This window comes from Schistocerca serialis, chromosome 2 (assembly GCF_023864345.2).
Source record: "Schistocerca serialis cubense isolate TAMUIC-IGC-003099 chromosome 2, iqSchSeri2.2, whole genome shotgun sequence".
Taxonomy (NCBI): Eukaryota; Metazoa; Arthropoda; class Insecta; order Orthoptera; family Acrididae; genus Schistocerca; species Schistocerca serialis.
This window is the reverse complement of record NC_064639.1, coordinates 850,260,229-850,283,707: the sequence shown is the minus strand read 5'-3', so window position 1 is coordinate 850,283,707 and position 23,479 is coordinate 850,260,229. Positions and strand designations below refer to the sequence as shown.

General features: G+C 42.4%; 1 protein-coding gene across 1 annotated transcript in view; it reads right to left on the bottom strand.

Moving 5' to 3' along the window:
• Window positions 1-1,240: 1,240 nt before the first annotated feature.
• The window catches only part of LOC126456461 (15-hydroxyprostaglandin dehydrogenase [NAD(+)]-like), a 49,972-nt gene continuing 27,733 nt past the window's right edge, over window positions 1,241-23,479 (bottom strand). The window contains exons 5-6 of the mRNA XM_050092210.1: window positions 11,732-11,886; window positions 1,241-1,358 (exon numbers count right to left, since the gene is read on the bottom strand). Of these exons, the coding sequence (XP_049948167.1) occupies window positions 1,241-1,358; window positions 11,732-11,886 (273 nt within the window). The remainder of the gene's footprint in view (window positions 1,359-11,731; window positions 11,887-23,479) is intronic.

Genomic DNA, 23,479 nt, shown 5'->3' with positions numbered 1-23,479 from the left:
ATTAACTCGGAAACGGCACAACATATCGAATTATTTTGTTTTCACAATTATTTCTCTGCTCAACCTACCCTGCAACACCCTTACAAGCTTTTCTGGCTTTTTCTGACCAGGTCGACCTCGAGCACCTGTGACTGCCTGCAGGGTACACTGAGCGAGGGACGAGTTGAGGATACAGTTGCGTCACTGGCCATGAAACTGGAAAATTGCGACAGTAGCTCGGGAGTGCGGGAAGTGGTTCGTAGCCCAGACTAATGAAAATTTATTACCCCTATGGTCCCATGTTTATTGATGAAAGACGACAAGTTCCGTGAACTGTCATATGAACTTGTTTTTCAGAGATATTGGGATTAAGGAGACGATTTTTTGGCGTGTCATAAGACTGGCGAAGAAAACGGGCTCTGCTATTACCAGTCTGAAACAAAACGCCAGATTAGGGAATGGCACCGTTTGGAATCGTCATAAAAAAAGAAAAGCGAGGTAGTGTCTTCTGGGTTGCATTGTGGCCGATATGATCAGACCTCGACAGATCGGTACAATCGTCAGCTGCAAACGGACACTTTTACATCTCTGTAGTGTTCGGACCTTGACCACCGCGGCACAACGTATCGAATTTTTTTCTTCACAATTATTTCTCTGCGCAACCTACCCCGCAACATCCTTAGAAGCTTTTCAGACTGTTTATGACCAGGTCGTCCTCGAGCACCTGTGACTGCCTGCAGGGCACGGTGCAGTGCAGGAAGTGGTTCGTAGCTCAAATTAACGTAAACAAACTAGTGGGACAATAATCGTGCCACAGTGTGAAAGTTTTCCAAAGCTAGGTCCTTCCGAGTCGACACCTACCGTCTACCAGCTTTTCGGTCCCATGAACAACTGACTGCAAGGCAGACGCTACGAAATACCTGACATCCAGAAAGTAGTGTGACACTGTCTTCTGGCAGCCAGAATGGCCTCAGACACGAAGGATTTTAGAACTTACACAATAATTAGGAAAGTTTATGCAGAGAAATTGGGAAGGCATTAAAAAGTATCAGAAAAATCTGTCGATTATGCTCATGTACGTATTCTGTCCAAAAAATCATTGGATGGCTGATGACTTTCAGTATGAGCCGCGTAAAATCAGTGTGTGTGTGTGTGTGTGTGTGTGTGTGTGTGTGTGTGTGTGTGTGTGTACACAGCCAGTGTTGGTGCAAACTTGGATTCAGTGGAAGGCCTGAGAGAATGGAGCAGGCGGCGGGCGCCCTCACTGCAGGTTTGGAGGGTAGACCACCTCCTCGATGAGACCGTCGTCCGCCAGCCACACAGAGCCGGACTTCGCCTCCCGGATCACCCTCAGCAGCGCCTCAGCCATGAACTCGGGCCTGCAAACACGTCGACGACACCAGTTACACACAGCTGCTTCGCTCCTGCTTTCCATATTATTTTATTTGGTTCAAATGGCTCTGAGCACTATGGGACTTAACATCTATGGTCATCAGTCCCCTAGAACTTGTTGTTGTTGTTGTGGTCTTCAGTCCTGAGACTGGTTTGATGCAGCTCTCCATGCTACTCTATCCTGTGCAAGCTTTTTCATCTCCCAGTACCTACTGCAACCTACATCCTTCTGAATCTGCTTAGTGTATTCATCTCTTGGTCTCCCCCTACGATTTTTACCCTCCACGCTGCCCTCCAATACTAAATTGGTGATCCCTTGATGCCTCAGAACATGTCCTACCAACCGATCCCTTCTTCTGGTCAAGTTGTGCCACAAACTTCGCTTCTCCCCAATCCTATTCAATACTTCCTCATTAGTTATGTGATCTACCCATCTAATCTTCAGCATTCTTCTGTAGCACCACATTTCGAAAGCTTCTATTCTCTTCTTGTCCAAACTACTTATCGTCCATGTTTCACTTCCATACATGGCACTTCATACTTCATACTTCACTACTTCATCCCTCAAAGCTACCCATTCTTCTTCTACTGTATTTATTTCCCCCATTCCTGTCAATTGCTCCCTTACGCTCTCCCTGAATCTCTGTACAACCTCTGGTTCTGGATAAACTAAAAGAACCAGAGGTTGTACAGAGATTCAGGGAGAGCATAAGGGAGCAATTGACAGGAATGGGGGAAATAAATACAGTAGAAGAAGAATGGGTAGCTTTGAGGGATGAAGTAGTGAAGGCAGCAGAGGACTTGTCCCCTAGAACTTAGAACTACTTAAACCTAACTAACCTAAGGACAACACACACATCCATCCCCGAGGAAGGATTCGAACTTGCGACCTTAGCACGCGGTTCCAGACTGAAGCGCCTAGATACTTTCGGCCACAGCGGCCGGCTTTATTTTATTCAGGCAAACCGTATGATCATCACACTGCACAATGCAAAATTCAAACCACGCGAGACCTTGGCTACAGTAATCTAAGCTTTACCTATAACACCTGCTTGTTCGATCTGTGACTGATTGTCCACTTCTAAGATATAAACGAAAGCCACTCATCTACAAAAGCAAGACTATTTTGAGTCCTTAAGACTCATTATCAGGTGCTTAACATGCCATTTCACATATATTAGTACACAGCATTTCCAATTAGTCCTCTTTCACAGATACAGTTTAGTTTTAACTGATTCAGCCGAGGCTTCTTGGGAGACACTGTGTATTGTATAATGTAAACGAAATACTGCTCATATCAACGAAATTGTATCGGTCATTTCAGAGCTCAAAGAAAAACATGTTATCGAATAATTACGAAGATAGTCGTTTGAGAAGCCCCCGACCAGCATGCTGAACAGTCCTGAACAGGTGTGTTACGATATAAAGTTTGAAAGAGTTATGGAAAGCTGATCTTACATATATGAAGTAATATTCATGGGAAAATAAAGGTTTCAAACGTATCAATGTCCACTGATACACATTCCAGATTTGTTTGGACTTGTCTGTAAAAAGCAAAGATGGGAAAGGTAATTGTAGAGGCGATGGACTGAAAAAGAAGGGAGGATTAGAGTTTAGTGTCCCATTGACAGTAAGGACATTTGAGACAGAGCACAATGTGGTATTGAGGAAGGATGGGGAAGGAAATCGGCCATTCCCTTTCAATGGAATCATATCAGCATTTGCCTTAAGCGATTTGGAGAAATCATGGAAAACCTAAATCTGGATGGCCAAACGCGGATTAGAACACTTGTCCTCCTGCATGTGAGTTCTGAGTGGGTTTTATAATAAATATCTCAAGGTAGCATCGGAGTGATGTGACATACACCACGATTCAACATTTCCGCTTTTGAAGAAAGTACCGTGGAACATTTCAAAAGAATGATAGGAATCCATGTGCAGATGAGTTTCGATAATTTGTGTGTCTTACAAATAGACAGACATTCGTCCACGAATAAATTAGCCATACACCAAACAATAAATATGAACTAAATTGACATTCATTATACCGAGCTTCTAGATACTGTAAACAGTCATATCGAAATGCAGGATCCGTGCAAACAGAAATTTAATTTGAGATAATTTGATACGTATTTCAAAATATAGGACTGCATCCAAGAAGTCATGGCTGCCAGAGTGGTCAACACAGATAATTACAATATCCAAGGTGCAGCAGACAAATCTGAGAACATACATTCTAAAGGATAGCAGAGGCAATTAAACAGCAGGAATAACTACATACAAGCATCAAATCAGACATGTCTCTCAAGAGCATGTAACTAGACGTCTAGTGAACAAGGTGGTGGTCTGATGGTTTCTGTAGCTTCATCACACAACAATTGGGTCAATGTCAAAAACGTGGTATCTAACAAAGCTCGCAAACCCTCGAAGTGCGTCATACATGGTAGTTGATGTGAAGGTCGATGGCAACATGTCATGACCTCACACAAATGCAGGATGCTTTTCGATCGGTACCCCTGGGATTTGCAGTGGGATGATAGAGGCTAGCATGTGTGGGGTGGTTGTAGGAATCTGGAACATCCTATAATAATTAGTACTGGAATACTTTAGTAAATAACTTTTACTTAACTTGTCCTGCTACTGCACTCGAGTAACATAACTAATAACAACTCTCTTTCTTGAGCACAAATGACTCATTAACAAACATTAACTGGATTATACAACAAGCAAGATAACACAATTCTGGTATAACGTGCATAATACATGCGGGAACTAGAGGCTGCGAACCAAGTGAGCTGAAGGCTATTCTAATCTGACTTCGTTCACGACCTGTAGCTGACTTGGCCGGTGCAATCTGCAAGTCTGTACTTGCCACACGGTGGCACTGCAAGCGCCAGCGAGTCCAGGGAGGTTGCAAGTGCTGGACCGCTATCGATTATAGCAACCTCTAGCGTGGTGTCTAACGTTGACACCACAGTAGTGACAGTACTCTCGACAAACTACTTCTACAGTTACAGATTCCAATATATATAACTATTGCTGAAAAAATGGCAAGCTTTTGGTGATAAAGGAATTGATATATTCATTGAAGCGTACAGAGAACGCGGCATTGCATGTGCCACAAATAAAGATCAAGCTGTATGTCACGCTACAGATCCAATCTCAGCTGATAAAGGTAAGCAAATATGTGCAAGGAGAGATACTGATAACGGAAAACTTATTGTTGAATTTGCCATTGATAAAACAACACAAGACAAACTTAAACGTGGTGCTGAGATAAATTTCCGGTAGCTTAGAACGTTGATCATCATCCACTAGAAAGAGAGAGAAAGAGCGTTTAAAATCATGCATTCAATCATTATTGTTAGAAGCTAAACGTGGTCTGAAACAGAAAAGAATAAGATAAAAAGAAGAAGCCTTGTTAAAACGCCACAGGTCCCATAGATACCTCAAATGTGATTATCTGGAATTCTTCCATTCATAATTCCCGCAGTGGCAAGGTTTCCAGCTGTTGGGTCATTCACCTGGACGGCGAAAAATGCAAAAAGCCCTCAAGAACAGCTTGAGGAGACAAAAAAGACATAATGGGATGATGGGATATGTAGTTATTTGGAACTATACCGACGTGGATTGGGATTTTTCATTACTTCTGAGTGACAAAAAAACTCATCTAGCTATACTACCCAATAGATATCTTCCAAATAACGACGTGCTTAAATTTGTCAAGAAGGTCCTCATTCTAAGATTTATTTGAGTGTTTATATGAAAACTGTTGCTCCAAATCATGAGAATAACGAAGGAATGTCGAAATGTAAATTTGGATGTATTGGGAAGACCTGAACTCAGTGCTTCCCATATGTTAAAAACTGAAATAATGTCTACTACTTCGATTCATTTGACGACTTAAGCCACGTGAATAACTGAGTTATTACTGTACCAACAGCCACGTGTTCTGCAATTTCTTATGCTACCAGAACTTCAGTACATACATGGATTGACAAATATATCTCACGTTCCTCCTGATAGCTGCAAAAAGGAAGACGAAGAACCATATATAAGAAAACAATCAGCACACCTCCATTCACTAGTTGAGCTTTAGGTATGACGTCATACACTCTGAATTTAAAAGGGTAAACTTCAGTTCTAGGCACAAATTACTTTGCCCAATCTGATTTCAGCAAAGAAGTTGGGAGTGTCAGATTGACTCGTCTGGAGACATACAATAGCATTCTGAATATCAAATCAGCAAACTGTAAACTAGACAGTTGTGCAGACACTCTATGATGCATACAGTTTCGATGAATTAAACATATACACATCAAAAAAAGTTTTGCATCACCTCGGGTCCGAGAATTCCGGAACCTGTACAGAAAATTGGAATCAACATAAACATCATTTCCGCCCTTTTTACTGCTCATGAAAACCACATATTGCATGTTGTACCAACATACAGCGAGACCTTCAGAGGTGGTGGTCCAGATTCCTGTACACAGCGGTACCTCTAATATCCAGTAGCACGTCCTCTTGCATTGAAGCGTGCGTGTATTCGTCGTGGCATACTATCCACAAGTTCATCAAGGCACTGTTGGTCCAGATTGTCCCACTCCTCAACGGCGTAGATCCCTCAGAGTAGTTGGTGGGTCACGTCGTCCATAAACAGCCCTTTTCAATCTATCCCAAGCATGCTCGATAGGGTTCATGTCTAGAGAGCATGCTGGCCACTCTAGTCGAGCGATGTCGTTATCCTGAAGGAAGTCATTCACAAGATGTGCGCGATAGGGGCGCCAATTGTTGTCCACGAGGACGAATGCCTTGCCAATATGCTACCGATATGGATGCACTATCGGTCGGACGGTGGCATTCACGTATCGTACAGCCGTTATGGCGCCTTCCATGACTACCATTGGCGTACGTCGCCCCCACATAATGCCACACCAAAACAGCAGGGAACCTCCACCTTGCTGCTCTCGCTGGACAGTGTGTCTAAGGCATTCAGCCTGACCGGATTGCCTCTAAACACGTCTCCGACGTAATCCGTAGGTAGCGGTCACCCACTGAAGTAGTAAGCCTTGGCCGGCCTGAGCGAGGCATGTCATCGACAGTTCCTGTCTATCTGTATCTCCTCCATGTCCGAATCGCTTTGGTTCACTCCGAGACGCCTGGACACTTCCCTTGTTGAGTGCCCTTCCTGGCACAAAGTAACAATGCGGGCGCGATCGAACCACGGTATTTACCGTCTAGGCATGGTTGAACTACAGGCAACAGGAGCCATGTATTTCCTTCCTGGTGGAATGGCTGGAACTGATTGGCTGTCGGACCCCCTCCGTGTAATAGGCGCTGCTCATGCAAGGTTGTTTACATCTTTGGGCGGGTTTAGTGACATCTCTGAACAGTCAAAGGGACTGTGCCTGTGATAGAATATCCACAGCCAACGTCTTTCTTCAGGACTTCTGGGAACCGGGGTGATGCAAAACTTTTTTTGATTTGTGTAGATTCTACAAGGGTTCAAGATATATGCAAGTATCATTACACTTAAAACTGAAATAAGAACATCACAAGAGATAATAGACTTTGGACAGAAGAGTTCTATAGGACCCCTAGTAGAGATACTGCCGAATAACACGATTTGCATCAAATGCAATATTGCAACAAATGCATATCTCAATTATAAATTGATTCACACACTTTATGTATTCTGCCCGACAGTTGGTCCAGAATATAATTTCGTTGAGACACCAGTCAATGTCATCTACCTTCCAGTCACTGCTCATACATTAGACAGTCTCGAGTTGATTACTGTACACTAATATGGACATAATGCGGACTTCTATGATTAAGAAATCATAATATGTTTAGACTTGTAGCAGCAGAGGGTACAGTGTAAGTCTGATATACAAGAACCACTAGTGTACCGCCACACAGCGAAAATAAAATGTTCTAACACAGAATAACTACAGCCTCATTAAATCACAAAGCTTGAAGACATGTGATGATATCACTCAATATAATTACCCCAGTGGACTATGATGAAAGGATTATGTAACAAGAATATTTCTTGCACAGTCCTTTGCTTCAACAACATTTAATAACAAAGACGGAATAAGGATTCTCATTCAGCCCGAGGGTGCTTTAAAAATTCCAAGCAGCAGTTTCCTAAGCTTGGAAGGAACATTTGTTAAAACAGATGGGGCTCCCACAGTTGCATCATATCTTATACATAATGCCTTCAGATTCGTGTTTCGGGAAATAAGATATGAAGTGAATGGTACTGAAGTCAGTCATATGAGAAATGTAGGGATCACATTAACCCTTAAAACATATATTTCCACTTCTAATTCGGACCTGAATAGCTTAGGAAATCCAGGATGGAAAAAGCATCTTCCCATGTACACCACTTAGGCCACTAGTGGGATATTTTGAAGACATGAACGATGTTATCGTCAATGTGAAACGAGAATTCATCTTGGTGCAAAGTGCAACTTATAGCAGTGCTTACATTCAAACAATGCCTACATCCCAAGATATAAAGTTTGTGATTGGTAATGCTGTATTGAAAATTCTTCACATTTCAGTAATTTATGAGGAATGCTTAAGCCTTTTAAACATATTGGGTAGGGGAGTTCAATTACCTTTAATATCCATTTATGGGAACTGTTTGAATACCCCACACTACCGATTACCTCCTGATAAGTGTCGACTATTAAAACAGAAACCAGATAGAAATGCCTGAATTCATGACGCTCTGCAGCCTGTCAGGAAGACAAACATGAAATATGATTCAAGCAGATTCAACAATTGTAAACTAACAAATGCCGAAGTTTATTTTAATTCAGAGTTGCGCTCATATGATAATTTACAACAAGATAGAGTTATAACATAGCTTGCTGTTTGATATGTCTAAAAGATTTTTCTTTTCTTATATGATTGACTGAAAGAACAAGAATTTGGATACATGCTCAATCTATGGGAATTTAAGAAGTTAACACACATTCTTATAATAGATTGTGAACGAGAATGAATCTGTAAAACTGGGTCCCGTCAAAGTTTTTGTAGAACTCGAACATTCAGGAAACTTCACATCAAATACAGCAGGATATGTGTTACACTAAATGACCGTGTGTTAAATAGACATTGCTTACAGGAACTGTACAAAATCTCATATGAATGTGTACGTCTAGCAGCAGCTCCAAAGCGTTTAAATATGGTATCTCAAAGTGCAAACATTGGTATTGATACTCAAGGTTTCTACAGTGAATGTGGATAATTCATATTTAAGGATATAGGGTATGTCGACATAAAAGTTTTCTGGGTATGGAACCGCGCCATAATGTGTAAAACTACAGCAGCAGTAGTTCTATACATTAAGAAGCGGTACCATATCCAGAAAACTTTTATGTCGACAGACTCTGGCCGTGGAAGCCTACGTAATTACATTAGATATAGGGTATGTTGCATTCACAAATGTGAGACATGTTGTTACAAAAGTCTCCATAAACGTTGCGTCACAAAAACCGTTCAGAGATTTGAAGTGATGCAACATGTGGAGAACAGCCCTACGATTAACATGTAATTATCAACTGGAATGCTCTGGGATGACTTACGTGGATGTGATCACTGCGCTCAGAACCTTCGACCATGCAGGTACAATAATTGTGTACCATATGTAAAAGGTTCTAAGAAAGCTTTGTGGACGTGTAATATTCACAAATGCTCCACAACATGAACCTTGAGAATATCAACAGCTCACATATACATACCTCTTGCCACCTGTGTAACTGCAATTCGAGAACCAGAGGCTATGAATTGCATTCCGATAAGTAATAAATATGATTTGAGGTTTCTTTCCATGCATTACAGATGACGATGAAAATCAGCTGTTTCTGCTGAGGAAGGGGATAGCTGCTGAATGAGGCGCCTGTGACCTTATAAACAGAACATTTACTGGGTGTGAGAGCATGGGAATGGATGAGCCTGTAGGGTAAACGTCACTGCTCCATGAAGAATGTCTCCATAAGTAACAGTGCTGTTATTGTTGTTACTGCCTAAAAAAAATATGCATACACAACACTTATCTATTTTTATTTTTCAGGAATTTTGGATGATGAGTTGCTGCTGTGGCCTCTGTGACAAGAACCCAGGTCGGATGCCATTGTCTGTATCTGATTTATACTGGGCTTCAGAATTGGCATGCAGCAATTCATCTAGGGCTTCAGGTTCGGCACCCAGAAACTCATCACAGACGCCAGAGCCCACACCCAGGTCACTTTGAAATTTAGAACTGACACTCACCTCATTATCTAGAGGCGCTTGTTATAGTAATGCACCTCCATCGACCAACAGGGCGTCCTCACCTGCCCTAACAGTGACAACAGTTAAGTGCACCAGATATGTGATGGATAGAATTACCATTTACAGTGATTGGTACACTTAGAGATAAGTTCTTGCATCTCTGGATCCAGAATTCGGCTGGGTATCAAGATCCAGTCCTGCTTCTCAGAGCATTTCAATCTATTTGCAAATGAAAGATTTCCAAGATCCATGATGACTTATGATATCCTACCATAAAGTGTATTGCTACAATATATTGCAACTTTGCTGTCCCAAAGAATGGTATCGTTACAGTGTCCATATGCTAGTGTGGGCAGGTTGGTATGATATTGTGAGGTGCTCCAGTAGCGGAGTAGCATGAAAAATCCGTTAAAAATATGATACGTTACAAAGAAAGAAATCTTCCCACAAGAATATCTGGTTTCGCATAAAGACTCTTTGAAATTGTGTTACCTGATATATCCACATTCTCCAGTAAACTTCCCTATGATGCCATAATGGATGCAGAACATGAGCACCCAATGTGTGTGTCTCAGGAATTTACTATCTCCGACATAGTTGAATACGCAAGATTTACCTGGACACCGATGAGCACCTGCTTTCAGATGTGTTCAACAGTTTCAGAACAAATGCCTTACAACACACAGTTTGGATCTTACTTACAGTCACACTGTCGTCTGAGTTATCGCGACATGCAACGCACAAAATCAAATGTACCGAATTCAACCTTTTAACCAATGTCAACATATTGTTCCTCTTTGAGCGCAGGATTCGTGGGGGATTTTTTAGTGTATTCATAGACACACCAAGGTAAATAGCCCATTAGTGGGTGACTTGTTCAACATCACCATCCATCCTTTACTTTGACGTTAAAAATTTCAACCAATTGGAGGGTTTTGGTGGCTGATTCATGCTGAAATTGATGGAACGGATTTTTCAGATGTCTAGACGATTATGTTGTAGGATATGTCTTGAAGGTAGGCTTGGCTATCCTAATGATATACATGACAAGCGTAGTGATTTGCTGCTGCGTCCAGAGCATCTATTTCCGCGACGTGTTCCCATCTACAAGTTGATGACAAAGCTGGGTGACAAAATGTACATGGCAATGTCTCAGTTTGACTATGAAAGTGATTATAATCATTCATTTTATTCAGTTCAGCCAGACCCCCTGGTTGAAGTGATACATAGATTTAAACACTGGCAAAGGATAATCTGTATAGTGTGCATTTGTGAAATGTTTTTATAAATTAGTGAACAACACGATTTTTGGCAAAATAATGAAGATAATTCGAAAACACCACGGCATTAAATTAGTCAGCTATTGGGACAGAGGAAGAGGTGAGCGAAATAATGAATCGCCTTAATACCTAAGCCAAGTTTTTAATGGGCTACAAGCTTCCACAAAAAATTTGTGGCTCTGGAGATGGGAAAGGTTGCGATACAATTCACGAAACATGTTTGTGTTGGAAAGTGTGTACTGGACCTATCAAAGTTCCACATTTACTGTTTTCATTGTGAGTTTGCAAAAACTCATTCTGAAGACGCAAAGCTGCTTTATATGGAACATGTACCTTCATTTACTTGGTGAAGGACTTCCATCCATATGAGGTGATACGGTGCCATCCTGACACAATCTCAAAGAACTGCATTCTTAAGTGGCACAAGTTAGCTATCTCCCAAAAGGTAGTAGATGCAGAATGCAAATTCTGCCATTTTAAGTGGATTATTTCTGATATCTTGAATTTATCAAGTTGCGCAAGTGGGTTAGGTTTGTCAGGAATACGAGAACTCTGCATGGGAGGAGAAAGAGGAGGAGTGGGAAGAGGGTAACCTTGAGGGGAAGGGTTGACGTTGGGAAGGTGGGAGAAGGAAAGGGGATGACGCTGATGGTGAGAGCATGGCGAAAAATCATTTGTTGTGCTCAAATTTTCTTTCATCCATTCTTGCAGGCTGACCCCCGACCTCCCTCAAAAGGAGGCGAGAGCAACGGGCAAGTGCGGCTGTGCGACCGGACTGGATGGCTACTTACTTGCAGATGGGGATGCTCTTGAGAATTTGGTCGATGTACGGTTTGAGGTAGGGATGCTGGTAGTTGAAGGCCGAGTTGTGTGTGAGCGGCGTGTCGGCAGCACCAGGGCACAGCGCCACCACAGACACTCCTGTGTTCTCCAAGTGCATCACGGCCTGCAACACCACACTCTGCTCTACATCTCGCATATCACCACTGCATGCAGTCTGGCAGTGGAGGGGTGCTATCATCCTGCCTTCACTCAAAGTCATTCAATAAACTGGGTGAATGATGAACTGGGAAAGTAGGAGAGGAAGGGAGTGTGTGGGAAACAGGAGAAGGGGTAGGAAGAGAAGGCCTGAGGGAGAAGTCTCCAGCGTATTACTGGGAACTGCAGGAGGCAAAAGTTATAGGGGAATCCAAAACAACAAATCATTGGATGTGCATGCCACTCTGAGATGAAAAAATTTGATCAGAAGATGAAGCCATAGCAGGCCATATCAAAACAGTCAGAAGTCTGATGAGTAAGAAAAACAAAATATTCGTAATGTATACATAGAATGCGCACAGAAAAAAACATTTTCAGTACTTGGTGTGTTGTGTAAGATGGGAAACTGGTCAATTTTAGAGGGTAAATCCTGGTCGGTAATGCGTAGTTTGGACACTGTGTGGGTTGACCTTTCTGAATGCTGGTGTCAAAGCTTCTTTGGACTGTGTGTGGAATCCCAGTTGTAATGCACTCCCAAACGTTTACCGTGTTCCACAGGATGGTAATTTGATAATTTTCCGAGGTGGCACTTGTCTCCAGAGTGTAACAGTTTGCATCGTGCGATGTCATCATTGGAAAACGGTGACTAGTGTCCATTCCACGTATTGCTAAGTAACTCAACGAGTGCAAAACAATCTGCAGTACATTTACATCTGATCATAGGCTCTAAATTTATACCATGAACTTGATTCCAAGAGGAAAAGAAAGAGCAATTGGGTAGACGTCATACTGTCGCGCCAATTCTTACTACAGCAAGAAATAAGAAATTGAAGGGTTGGTAAAGTGAGAGAGAGAGAGAGAGAGAGAGAGAGAGAGAGGAAGAAAAAAATGCCAACTAACTGACAGTGTCAGGAATGAAAGCAATGGCTACGTGGAACTAAAGAGGAAGCACAAGACTCGGGGAGGGGCGAAATACAATGCCTAGGTCTGTCGCAAAGTGGAACAACTACCCACCAAGAAACTTCCTGGCAGATTAAATCTGTGTGCCAGGACTTAAATCCAACCCACAATCATTGGCTTTCGCAGGCAACTGCTCTGCCGACTGAGCTACTGAAGCACGGCTTGCGACCAATTCTCATAATTTTAGTTCAGCCATTGCGTCTCTCCCTTGCAGAGTGAAAATTCATTCTGCAGCTGCTGATGACCACTGTTTGTAAAGTGTAAGGAACGCAGCGAAATAGTCCTTTCAATAAGTTCTTGCTCTGATGTCATCGTCCCCACAGAAGACAGCTAAGAGGTGTAGAATCTGATAACCGTGGTGGTCGTGGAATAGGTGTCACGCCCCCTCTCCCCCTCCCCCCTCCCCCCACAACCACTCCGTCAATATGCGGTTCCGTACAATCGTATCAAGACAGTTGGAGGTCGATCATTTTGCAGCCACATTACCTGCCGAATAACCAGTGGCATCTCATCACATATGGTAGGAATAACGCTTCTGAAAAAGAAGTAGTTCTGTCTTGTTAGTCTGGTTGACTTGAGACATGACCCAGTGACCTCATCACAGACTGTCCTAGCTGAAACGTACCTACTCATCTGAAGCAATAACACGGACTTGTCAGACCACCGTTACTTCGCAGCACGGTTGTTCGTTGGCCCCTATACAGGGCGTTACAAAAAGGTACGGCCAAACTTTCAGGAAACATTCCTCACACACAAAGAAAGAAAATATCTTATGTGGACATGTGTCTGGAAACGCTTACTTTCCATGTTAGAGCTCATTTTATGACTTCTCTTCAAATCACATTAATCATGAAATGGAAACACACAGCAACAGAACGTACCAGCGTGACTTCAAACGCTTTGTTACAGGAAATGTTCGAAATGACCTCCGTTAGCGAGGATACATGCATCAACCCTCCGTAGTATGGGATCCCTGATGCGCTGATGCAGCCCTGGAGAATGGCGTATTGTATCACAGCCGTCCACAATACGAGCACGAAGAGCCTCTAGATTTAGTACCGGGGTTGCGTAGACAAGAGCTTTCAAATGCCCCCATAAATGAACGTCAAGAGGGTTGAGGTCAGGAGCGCAGAGGCCATGGAATTGGTCCGCCTCTACCAATCCACCGGTCACCGAATCTGTTGTTGAGAAGCGTACGAACACTTCGACTGAAATGTGCAGAAGCTCCATCGTGCATGAACCACATGTTGTGTCGTACTTGTAAAGGCACATATTCTAGCAGCACAGGTAGAGTATCCCGTATGAAATCATGATAACGTGCTCCATTGAGCGCAGGTGGAAGAACATGGGGCCCAATCAAGACATCACCAACAATGCCTGCCCAAACGTTCACAGAAAATCTGTGTGGATTCTCGTCAGCCCACACATGTTGATTGTGAAAATTTACAACTTGATCACGTTGGAATGAAGCCTCATCTGCAAAGAGAACATTTGCACTGAAATGAGGATTGACACATTGTTGGATGAACCATTCGCAGAAGTGTGCCCGTGGAGGCCAATCAGCTGCTGATAGTGCCTGCACACGCTGTACATGGTACGGAAACAACTGGTTCTCCCGTAGCACTCTCCATACAGTGACGTGGTCAACGTTACCTTGTACAGCAGCAACTTCTCTGACGCTGACATTAGGGTTATCGTCAACTGCACGAAGAATTGCCTCGTCCATTGCAGGTGTCCTCGTCGTTCTAGGTCTTCTCCAGTCGCGAGTCATAGGCTGGAATGTTCCGTGCTCCCTAAGACGCCGATCAATTGCTTCGAACGTCTTCCTGTCGGGACACCTTCGTTCTGGAAATCTGTCTCGATATAAACGTACCGCGCCACGGCTATTGCCCCGTGCTAATCCATACATCAAATGGGCATCTGCCAACTCCGCATTTGTAAACATTGCACTGACTGCAAAACCACGTTCGTGATGAACACTAACCTGTTGATGCTACGTACTGATGTGCTTGATGCTAGTACTGTAGAGCAATGAGTCGCATGTCAACACAAGCACCGAAATCAACATTACTTTCCTTCAATTGGGCCAACTGGCGGTGAATCGAGGAAGTACAGTACATACTGTACTAAAATGAGCTCTAACATGGAAAGTAAGCGTTTCCGGACACATGTCCACATTACATCGTTTCTCTATTTGTGTGTGAGGAATGTTTCCTGAAAGTTTGGCCGTACCTTTTTGTAACACCCTGTGTACTTGCAACAATTCGGTCACCAAGTATCAAACAACCACGCGTTATAGTGAATGCACAGCTGGGGAGAGTAATGAACGATAAGTTGTTCCTTAATTAATAAAGCGTCTGTGCTTTACTTATGCTAATTGTGTACTCTGGTTTCTCTTCTCAGCTCGTACATAACAGATTTCGTCTACCCAGATGTGAGAGTAGAGCGAGTTTACACACTTTCTCAGAATGCGACGTCGGTGAATAAAGCCAAAATCAGGAATTGTGGCCAGTGTGTGCAGTGTTGTATGTTGTTGTTGTTGTTGTTGTGCTCTTCAGTCCAGAGACTGGTTTGATGCAGCTCTCCATGCTACTCCACCCTGTGTAAGCTTCTTCATCTCCCAGTACCTACTGCAACCTACATCCTTCTGAATCTGCTTAGTGTATTCATCTCTTGGTCTCCCTCTACGATTTTTACCCTCCACGCTGCCCTCCAATACTAAATTGGTGATCCCTTGATGCATCAGAATATGTCCTACCAACTGATCCCTTCTCCTAGTCCAGTTGTGCCACAAATATCTCTTTTCCCCAATTCTTTTCAGTACTTTCGCATTAGTTATGTGATCTACCCATCTAATATTCAGCATTCTTCCGTAGCACCACATTTCAAAAGCTTCTATTCTCTTCTTGTCTAAACTATTTATCGTCCACGTTTCACTTCCATACATGGCTACACTCCATACAAATACTTTCAGAAACGACTTCCTTACACTTAAATCAATACTCGATGTTAACAAATTTCTCTTCTTCAGAAACGCTTTCCTTGCCATTGCCAGTCTACATTTTATATTCTCTCTACTTCGACCATCATGAGTTATTTTGCTCCCCAAATACCAAACTCCTTTACTACTTTAAGTGTCTCATTTCCTAATCTAATACCCTCAGCATCACCCGATTTAATTCGATTACATTCCATTATCCTCGTTTCGCTTTTGTTGATGTTCATCTTATATCCTCCTTTCAAGACACTGTGCATTCCGTTCAGCTGCTTTTCTAGGTCCTTAGCTAAAAAAAAAAAAAAAGTAAATGTCGTGTGACTAGGGCCTCCGTCGGGTAGACCCTTCGCCGCGTGCAAGTCTTTCGATTTGACGCCACTTCGGCGACTTGCGTGTCAATGGGGATGAAATGCTGATGATTAGAACAAAACACAACACCCAGTTCCTGAGCGGGTCGTTAGGATTGACATTCTGTCGCGCTGACCACTCACCAACCGGGATGGACTGGTCCTTTGTTGTCTCTGACAGAATTACAATGTCATCGGCGAACCTCAAAGTTTTATTTTTTCTGCATGGATTCCTACTCCGAATTTTTCTTTTGTTTCCTTTACTGCTTGGTCGATATACAGATTTAATAACATCGGTGATAGGCTACAACGCTGTCTCACTCCTTTCCCAACCACTGCTTCCCTTTCATGCCCGTCGACCCTTATAACTGCCATCTGGTTTCTGTACAAATTTTAAATAGCCTTTCGCTCCCTGTATTTTACCCATGCCACTTTCAGAATTTGAAAGAGAGTATTCCAGTCAACATTGTCAAAAGCTTTCTCTAAGTCTACAAATACTAGACACATAGGGTTGCCTTTCCTTAATCTGTTTTCTAAGATAAGTCGTAGTGTTGTATGAAGGGCGTTGAATAAGTAATTCAACACTTTTTTTTTTTTTTTTGAGGCAGGATGGTTTTAAGAGGGATTCCAGTACACCATATTATTTACCGCTCATTTAGCTACAAAACTCTATTTTTCAACATAATCTCCGTTTAATGCGACGGCCTTACGCAACCATACTGGGATGGCCTTTATACTGGCAAGGAACCACTCTACTGGTCGACGTCGAAGCCAACATCTTGCTTTATCAATGACCTCAACGTCACGCACGTACTGCTTCCCGCAGAGTGCATTCTTCATTGGACTAAATAGATGAAAGTCGCAAGGTGCGACACCGGGGCTGTAGAGTGGATGAGGAAGAACAGTCCACTGGCGTTTTGTGAGCTCCTCTCGGTTGCACAGACTTGTGTGAAACCTTGCAAGGCCGTGGAGAAGGAGAAGTTCGTGTGCATTATTGTGGCGACTAACATGCTCAGGTCGTTTCTACAGTTTGCTGAGGGTAGCCCAGTATACTTGAGAGTTGATCGTGACACCATGAGGGAGGGCATCGAACAGAATAACTCCTTCAGAGGCACACAAGATAGTCGCGCGACTTTACCGGCCGAGGGTGTCACTTTGAAGTTTTTCTTCGGTGGAGAATTGCTGTTTTGTTTCGATTCGAAGTGGTGAGGCCGTGTTTCATAGCCTGTGACGATGTTGGACAAAAAATTTCCACGATGAGCCTCGTAACGTGCAAGCAATTCCTCGCAGATGCCCCTTCGTTGCTCTTTATGGTCTGTTAGACGACGAGGAACCGGCAGGCACAAACCTTTGAGTATCCCAACCGGCGGACGAGTGTGTCAACTCTACGACAAGAGATGTATAGTTGTGCAGCGAGGTGTTCGATTGTGATCCGTCGATCACCTCTAAAGAGAGTGTCCGCACGTTCCAATGTTGCAGCAGTCACAGTTACTTGCGGCCGGCTGGCACACGGGAATCGAACAGGTTTTCGCGACTTTAATGCGATGGCAGACGTCCCACCCAACGGCTCACCGTGCTTTCGTTCACTGCCAGCTCTCCTTAGACATTCTGCAAGCGCCTACAAATATCTGCAGTGCTCTGGTTTTCCCACCAAAAAACTCAGTGACAGCTTGGAACGCACCACCGAACAGACGTAGTTTTGAAGGCTACGTGTAGAGCCGCCAGCTATCGAAACTTCACGAAACTATAGGGGCTGAAGCGAGAATATTCTACGATGTCCAACAACAAATTCCGCGTTTTTTTTAACCTGAACTGGCAGAGAAGAAAAATGTGTTGGGTTACTTATGCAATGCCCCTCGTACATAGCATTCTCTTTGTGGCTAGGCGCCCGCTGATATGGCCCGAACTTCCTGCAGATGGCACACATGTAGCTGCTGCTCACGGACAACGGCCAAAACGTCAGCTTGGCACGTGCTCAACGCTCGTGCCAAATTGCAGCTGCTAGTGGGCGGCTCGTCTCCCAAGTGCCTCTTCAGAGACAAGCGTTTGAACCGAGAGTGAATATCTGGAGTCCAGTTTGGACAGCTCGTAATACTGGACAGAATAGCAGGGTAATTGGTTCAGTGTTAAGAATACATAAAATACGTACAGTAGATTTCTGATTTCCACTCACTACTGCTATGCAGGGAAATTTAACAAGCTCAACAGCGTACACTATGCTGTGCGAACACGTTATGATTTTGGAAAGTTCTGGGTGGAAAATATATTATCCTACTTTGCAGTCTCTCTTAGTCTGCTCTCAATTGGTGTAAAAGTCGAAAAATGTTGAATAATTGTTTGGGATGCAGTTCCACGCACAGTCACGTTGCAGCTCTGCCTTAGCGATGCTTACAAATCACTGAACCTGTTCATGCTAGAGTGCTGTTCAAGTGTCCGATAGCATTACCAAATAAAGATTAACAGGGCATATTGAAGATATCAAATAAGGGGATAACGAATGCTCATAGGTTCTTTGACGCACGGGAGTATATCATGGAGAAGCCTGAAAACCTGAAATGGCAAACGGTTGAAGATAGAAGCAAACAGTTCCGCGAAAACCTGCTTACAAAGATTCAGCTTTAAGTGAGAAATTTAGGATTATGTTAGTACACTCGCTAAGGGTCGCGAAGATAAAGTTATTCTAATTATTAGACGGAGGTGCTTAAGAAGTCATGCTTTCTTAAGTCGTCCTTGTTGCACTGTGGTTAACAAACTATACATGACAATAAAAGATAAGTAAACACAATTAACTTTGTCAGTTACTTTTTATATACCCCCACGACGCGTTTCGAGGGCTTACACCCTCATTTTGAGATATATCAGTGGATTACATTAGTTTTTGTCTTCCGGATGTAGTGATTTGTTTGTTCTGAGTTTCATTTGCCACAAATAAGGTGAAATATGGCACTAGGATTACATATTTTAAACAATAATAAAGCTATTTACAGCATATTCCATATCAAAACTAGCCCTGTGGTTCTTCATAAATATTCTTTTTCATTTTTAAATACCACACAAACACTACCTAATAACGTGTAAAGAATACAAATATTGTATAGACGTAGAGAAACAATATCTTGTAAGTCAGAGAGCATTCATTACTAGCTTATATTGCGAATCAAAGATAGAGGTAACAAAAATATAATTGCTTGATTATTTACAACCGTTTTTGTTACGAATATTATTATTACAAGAAATAAAAATATGAAAAATAAAAAACTTACAAACCCAATTTCAGCACATTTATTCGTTATATTTCAGTTTGGTGGTTTGGGAATTGTTTTACGATCTAGACCATTCAAAACTAGAGAGTAGCGAAAGTTATGGTGCACAGTGTATTTCATTTGAGAAACTCGTAAAGAAATTCATTCTCACTACCTCAGCTTTGTCATTGGGTGTGTTCTACCCATGTTTTGTATTGTCAATAAAAATTTCAAGTTCTTCATAGAGGTTGAGTTTTTGGCATTTGTTTAGTCTGTGAATTATTATCAGATTATTACCTGTGTTGTCAAAAGCATGTCCTGTTTCGTTGTCTGTAGCCGTGGCAGATTTATTGGGGATGTTATACTTAAGTGCATCTATATTTCTCTTAAAACTACACTGCGCAACAGCATTAAAGAATTACTTTTTCGAAACCTCCTAACTGTCTCTCATTTCGACGCACAAATTCGAAATTTGGCTCAAAGGTGCATAGAACCTTCCTCTACAATGGAGCAAAGATGTGGCACTCTGCAACGGCAACCTTGGGATCGACGACACTAAAAGCAGCAAAGTGTCGTCACTTGCGAAAGAAAGGCCTCAGCTCAGAAGTTCAGTCACGTGTAAAGTGGATTAATGACGTCACATTGGCACCAGATTTCACCACTATTCTTCCCAACGTCACCATGTACGTGTCACACAATGGAAAGGTCATCACAGGTCCTCATACGCACATTTCACCCATTCTTCTGACATCTCCGCAGTGGAGGTCAGAACCGCGACTTTCAGCGTTGAAAACATGCGTTTTTCATATGGGTCGGCGAGGAAAACATTTCAGACACACCACCGCTCAGAATCCAAACGAATTGGCCTCAGGGAGTACAGTAAATGGAGTCAATGGAACCACCCGTTTCCTTGGGACGTTAATTCGCACACGTTTAGTGGTCGAAAACGAGAGTTCACAACGCGATGAGCAACAAGAAGACATTCTTGACAACCTTTGACACTGTTGTCACATCCTGTGCGATTCAACAATTCTTGACGGGCATCACGGGACTGCGGACGTGATCTTGCCCCTTTGGTGTGCAGTATGACCGCCATTTTTGCCCTGGTGTACAGACGGACATAGTTACGTTACAACCCACCATGTTTACAGTTCGGAGTCCTCTGGCGGCAGAGGGTTGCAAATTGAGTTAACGATTCGGGAAAGTCAACCGAGTAATATTCATGACATGTGATACCTGAAACGACATTGAAACAAAAAATGGAGGCATTAATTTTGAACAGGCCCTCGTATATAATTATTTGTTTTGTAAATAAAACTGCCTTTTCCTGCTGCTAATTACTTTATTTATCCCATATGCGTTTCGCCTTCTCCTGTTGTAAGGCGTCATCAGTGGAATCTATAACGATACAGTTTTGTTAGTTATAGATTATCAAACTTAGCGATTTTTTTGTAAAAAAATAATTACTGACGATTAATCGTAAGAAATTATTTTTTTACAAAAAAATCGCGAAGTGAACTGTTTGATAATCTATAACTAACAAAACTGTATAGTAATAGATCCCACTGATGATGTCTTAGAACAGGAGAAGGCGAAACGCATATGGGATAAATAAAGTAACTAGCAGCAGGAAAAGGCAGTTTTATTTACAAAACAAATATTTATATGCTTGCTGCGGAGGATGGCCACACAAACAATCCTGATGTATAAGTTTTTAATACAGCCCTGTTCTTTGTTCTGTTAAAGCCTCAAAAATAGCCTGGTGATTGATCGAATCGAAAGCCTTTTCAGAATTTATAAATACAAGTCAAAGAGATAGATGGTATTAATTTGTTCTGCTAATTCTTTTGTGCTTAGTAAGGATCTGGTCAAATATATTAAATCGTCTACGAAACCCAGCTTGCTCTGTGGCCTGAACCAGGTCAAGTGTGGCGCTCTTTCTGGTACTCAAAATTCTAGTGAAAACTTTGTACAGAGCGGACATGATACTGCTGGACGATAAATCTTTATATCTTTAATATAACCTTTCTTATGTACTAGAACTTTGGTTTTATTACCATCTCTTGGTAATGTTTCAGTGTGCAAATAGCTTGAAAATACTTTACTTGAATGCTTTATAGATTCCTCACCCATCAGCCTTAAATAGCCAGTTGACTGCAGCGATCTTCCGCAGGTCTTTGTCCCATCGGTCTGGGGTTCTTCCTCGTGGTGTGCCCCTGTCTCTTGGACTCCATTCCAGCACTGCCACTATCCATAGGTCGTCATTTCTCTGGCAACTGGGGCGGCCCATTTCCATTTCATAGTCGCCGTTCTCTACAGGATGTTCTTCACATCAGTAAGTGATCTGATTTCGTCTGCTCTCTTTGGTCTTGTATATTCATGAAGTGCCCTGGTCTCACAGTCGTTGATCAAAAGTATCCGGACACCCCTATATAAAGTGGAATTGACCACTAGATGTCATGAGAGGTGGAGCCACCAGTGTAGGAGGCGGGAGGAGTTGTGTTGTCACTAGAAGTGCAGTGACAGCAGAACCGGTCGATCATGAGAGCTCAGTGGCTTGGAACATGGACTAGTCATTGGATATCACCACACTAACAAAAACATCAGGACTTTTAAACTCTTCTAAAGCTTCCCCAGTGAAGTTAGTAGTGGTTCGTAAAAGACGTTCTGAATTGTCTTTCAAACAGCTCGTTTGAAGAAGCAAGTTCACTGGAACATTTTTTCAACACAGAGTTGAGGCTTGCAGGTAACGAAAGACTAAGCCTTGTGGAACTAAAAAAATAACTTAATTATGAAATAAAAATAACAGTAACAGAGAAGTCTATTTGTTTTAAAGTGGACATATTTACTAATCTGTGAAATAAAATCTGCTGATGGGGAACTCTGAGTGCCGTTTTGCTTCGCCCTGTGCTCTGTGGGCCTTACGTGCTCAGGTCCTCCTCTGTGTGTAGTGCCATTCGTCTGCTCCAGTCTGGCCCTCTGTTGTTAGATGGTGGCCCTACTTAGAACAAACGAATTTGAAATGTAAAGTCGAGTTCACATCTAGCTGGACTCACATTTCACCCAGGACCCACGATTAGGAAATATGGTACGTGAGTTATGGGACTCCAACACATTTTGCTGCTGATGTAAGATGACATCTAATGTGCCAGTGCAGTCCAAAACACGTAGATCCAGCGTGTGCTGTATCTTGGCAGCCTAGATTTCCAGGCCTCAACGCTCAGGATTTCTCTTTCTGGGGCCATTCAAAGTGTAAAGTGTACATCACTCTCAGTGTATGGTTGAAGAACTGTAACTGCGAATTGCACAGTCTTGTCATGATTTATGAGATGATGCAAGCAGCATGAGAAAATTTGTAACTCATGTAACTCACTGCAGAGACAAGTGCATCTAAACCTGGTGTATGGAACACTTCCTCTAAAAGGTACAAGTGTACAGTAAACTGTATCATGTGACATGCTGAAGCGCTATTGTGTTTCTATTTCAGGTAGGCCACAGGTGAAATTTGGGCAAGTCCAATTCATTTGTGCTAACTAGAACAATATTTCATATCATAGTCAGTGGTGACTCATAACAACAAATTTGCAGTTATCTTGTAAAAGGATCATTAGCTGACCCAAATTTATCGAAATGTTTTTACTCCTATTACTGGCGACCTGTTTCAGTTTTTGGTATTAATAGTGATACACGATTATGCCTGTTTCAGGTTTCCATGTAATCCAACATCAGGCCACTGTCACATCCGAATCCCCCCAAACCTGAATATTGCATCATTCAACCAGCCAGCCAAATGGATACCCTTTCCAACTCTGTCAGGTGCTTGTCTTTGATATTAATTGTAATATATATCTACACAAAAGGATTAGCTCCCAAACCCCTGCATTGGTTTCAGCCAAGTTTGTAATAGAAACACCAAGTCTTATGAGTATTAGTATTGTATGGTTTATAAATTCCTAGCTCCAATAGGAGAAGATTTATGGGCAAAAATGTGTTTTTCCAGCCACTGGTATATAGGCT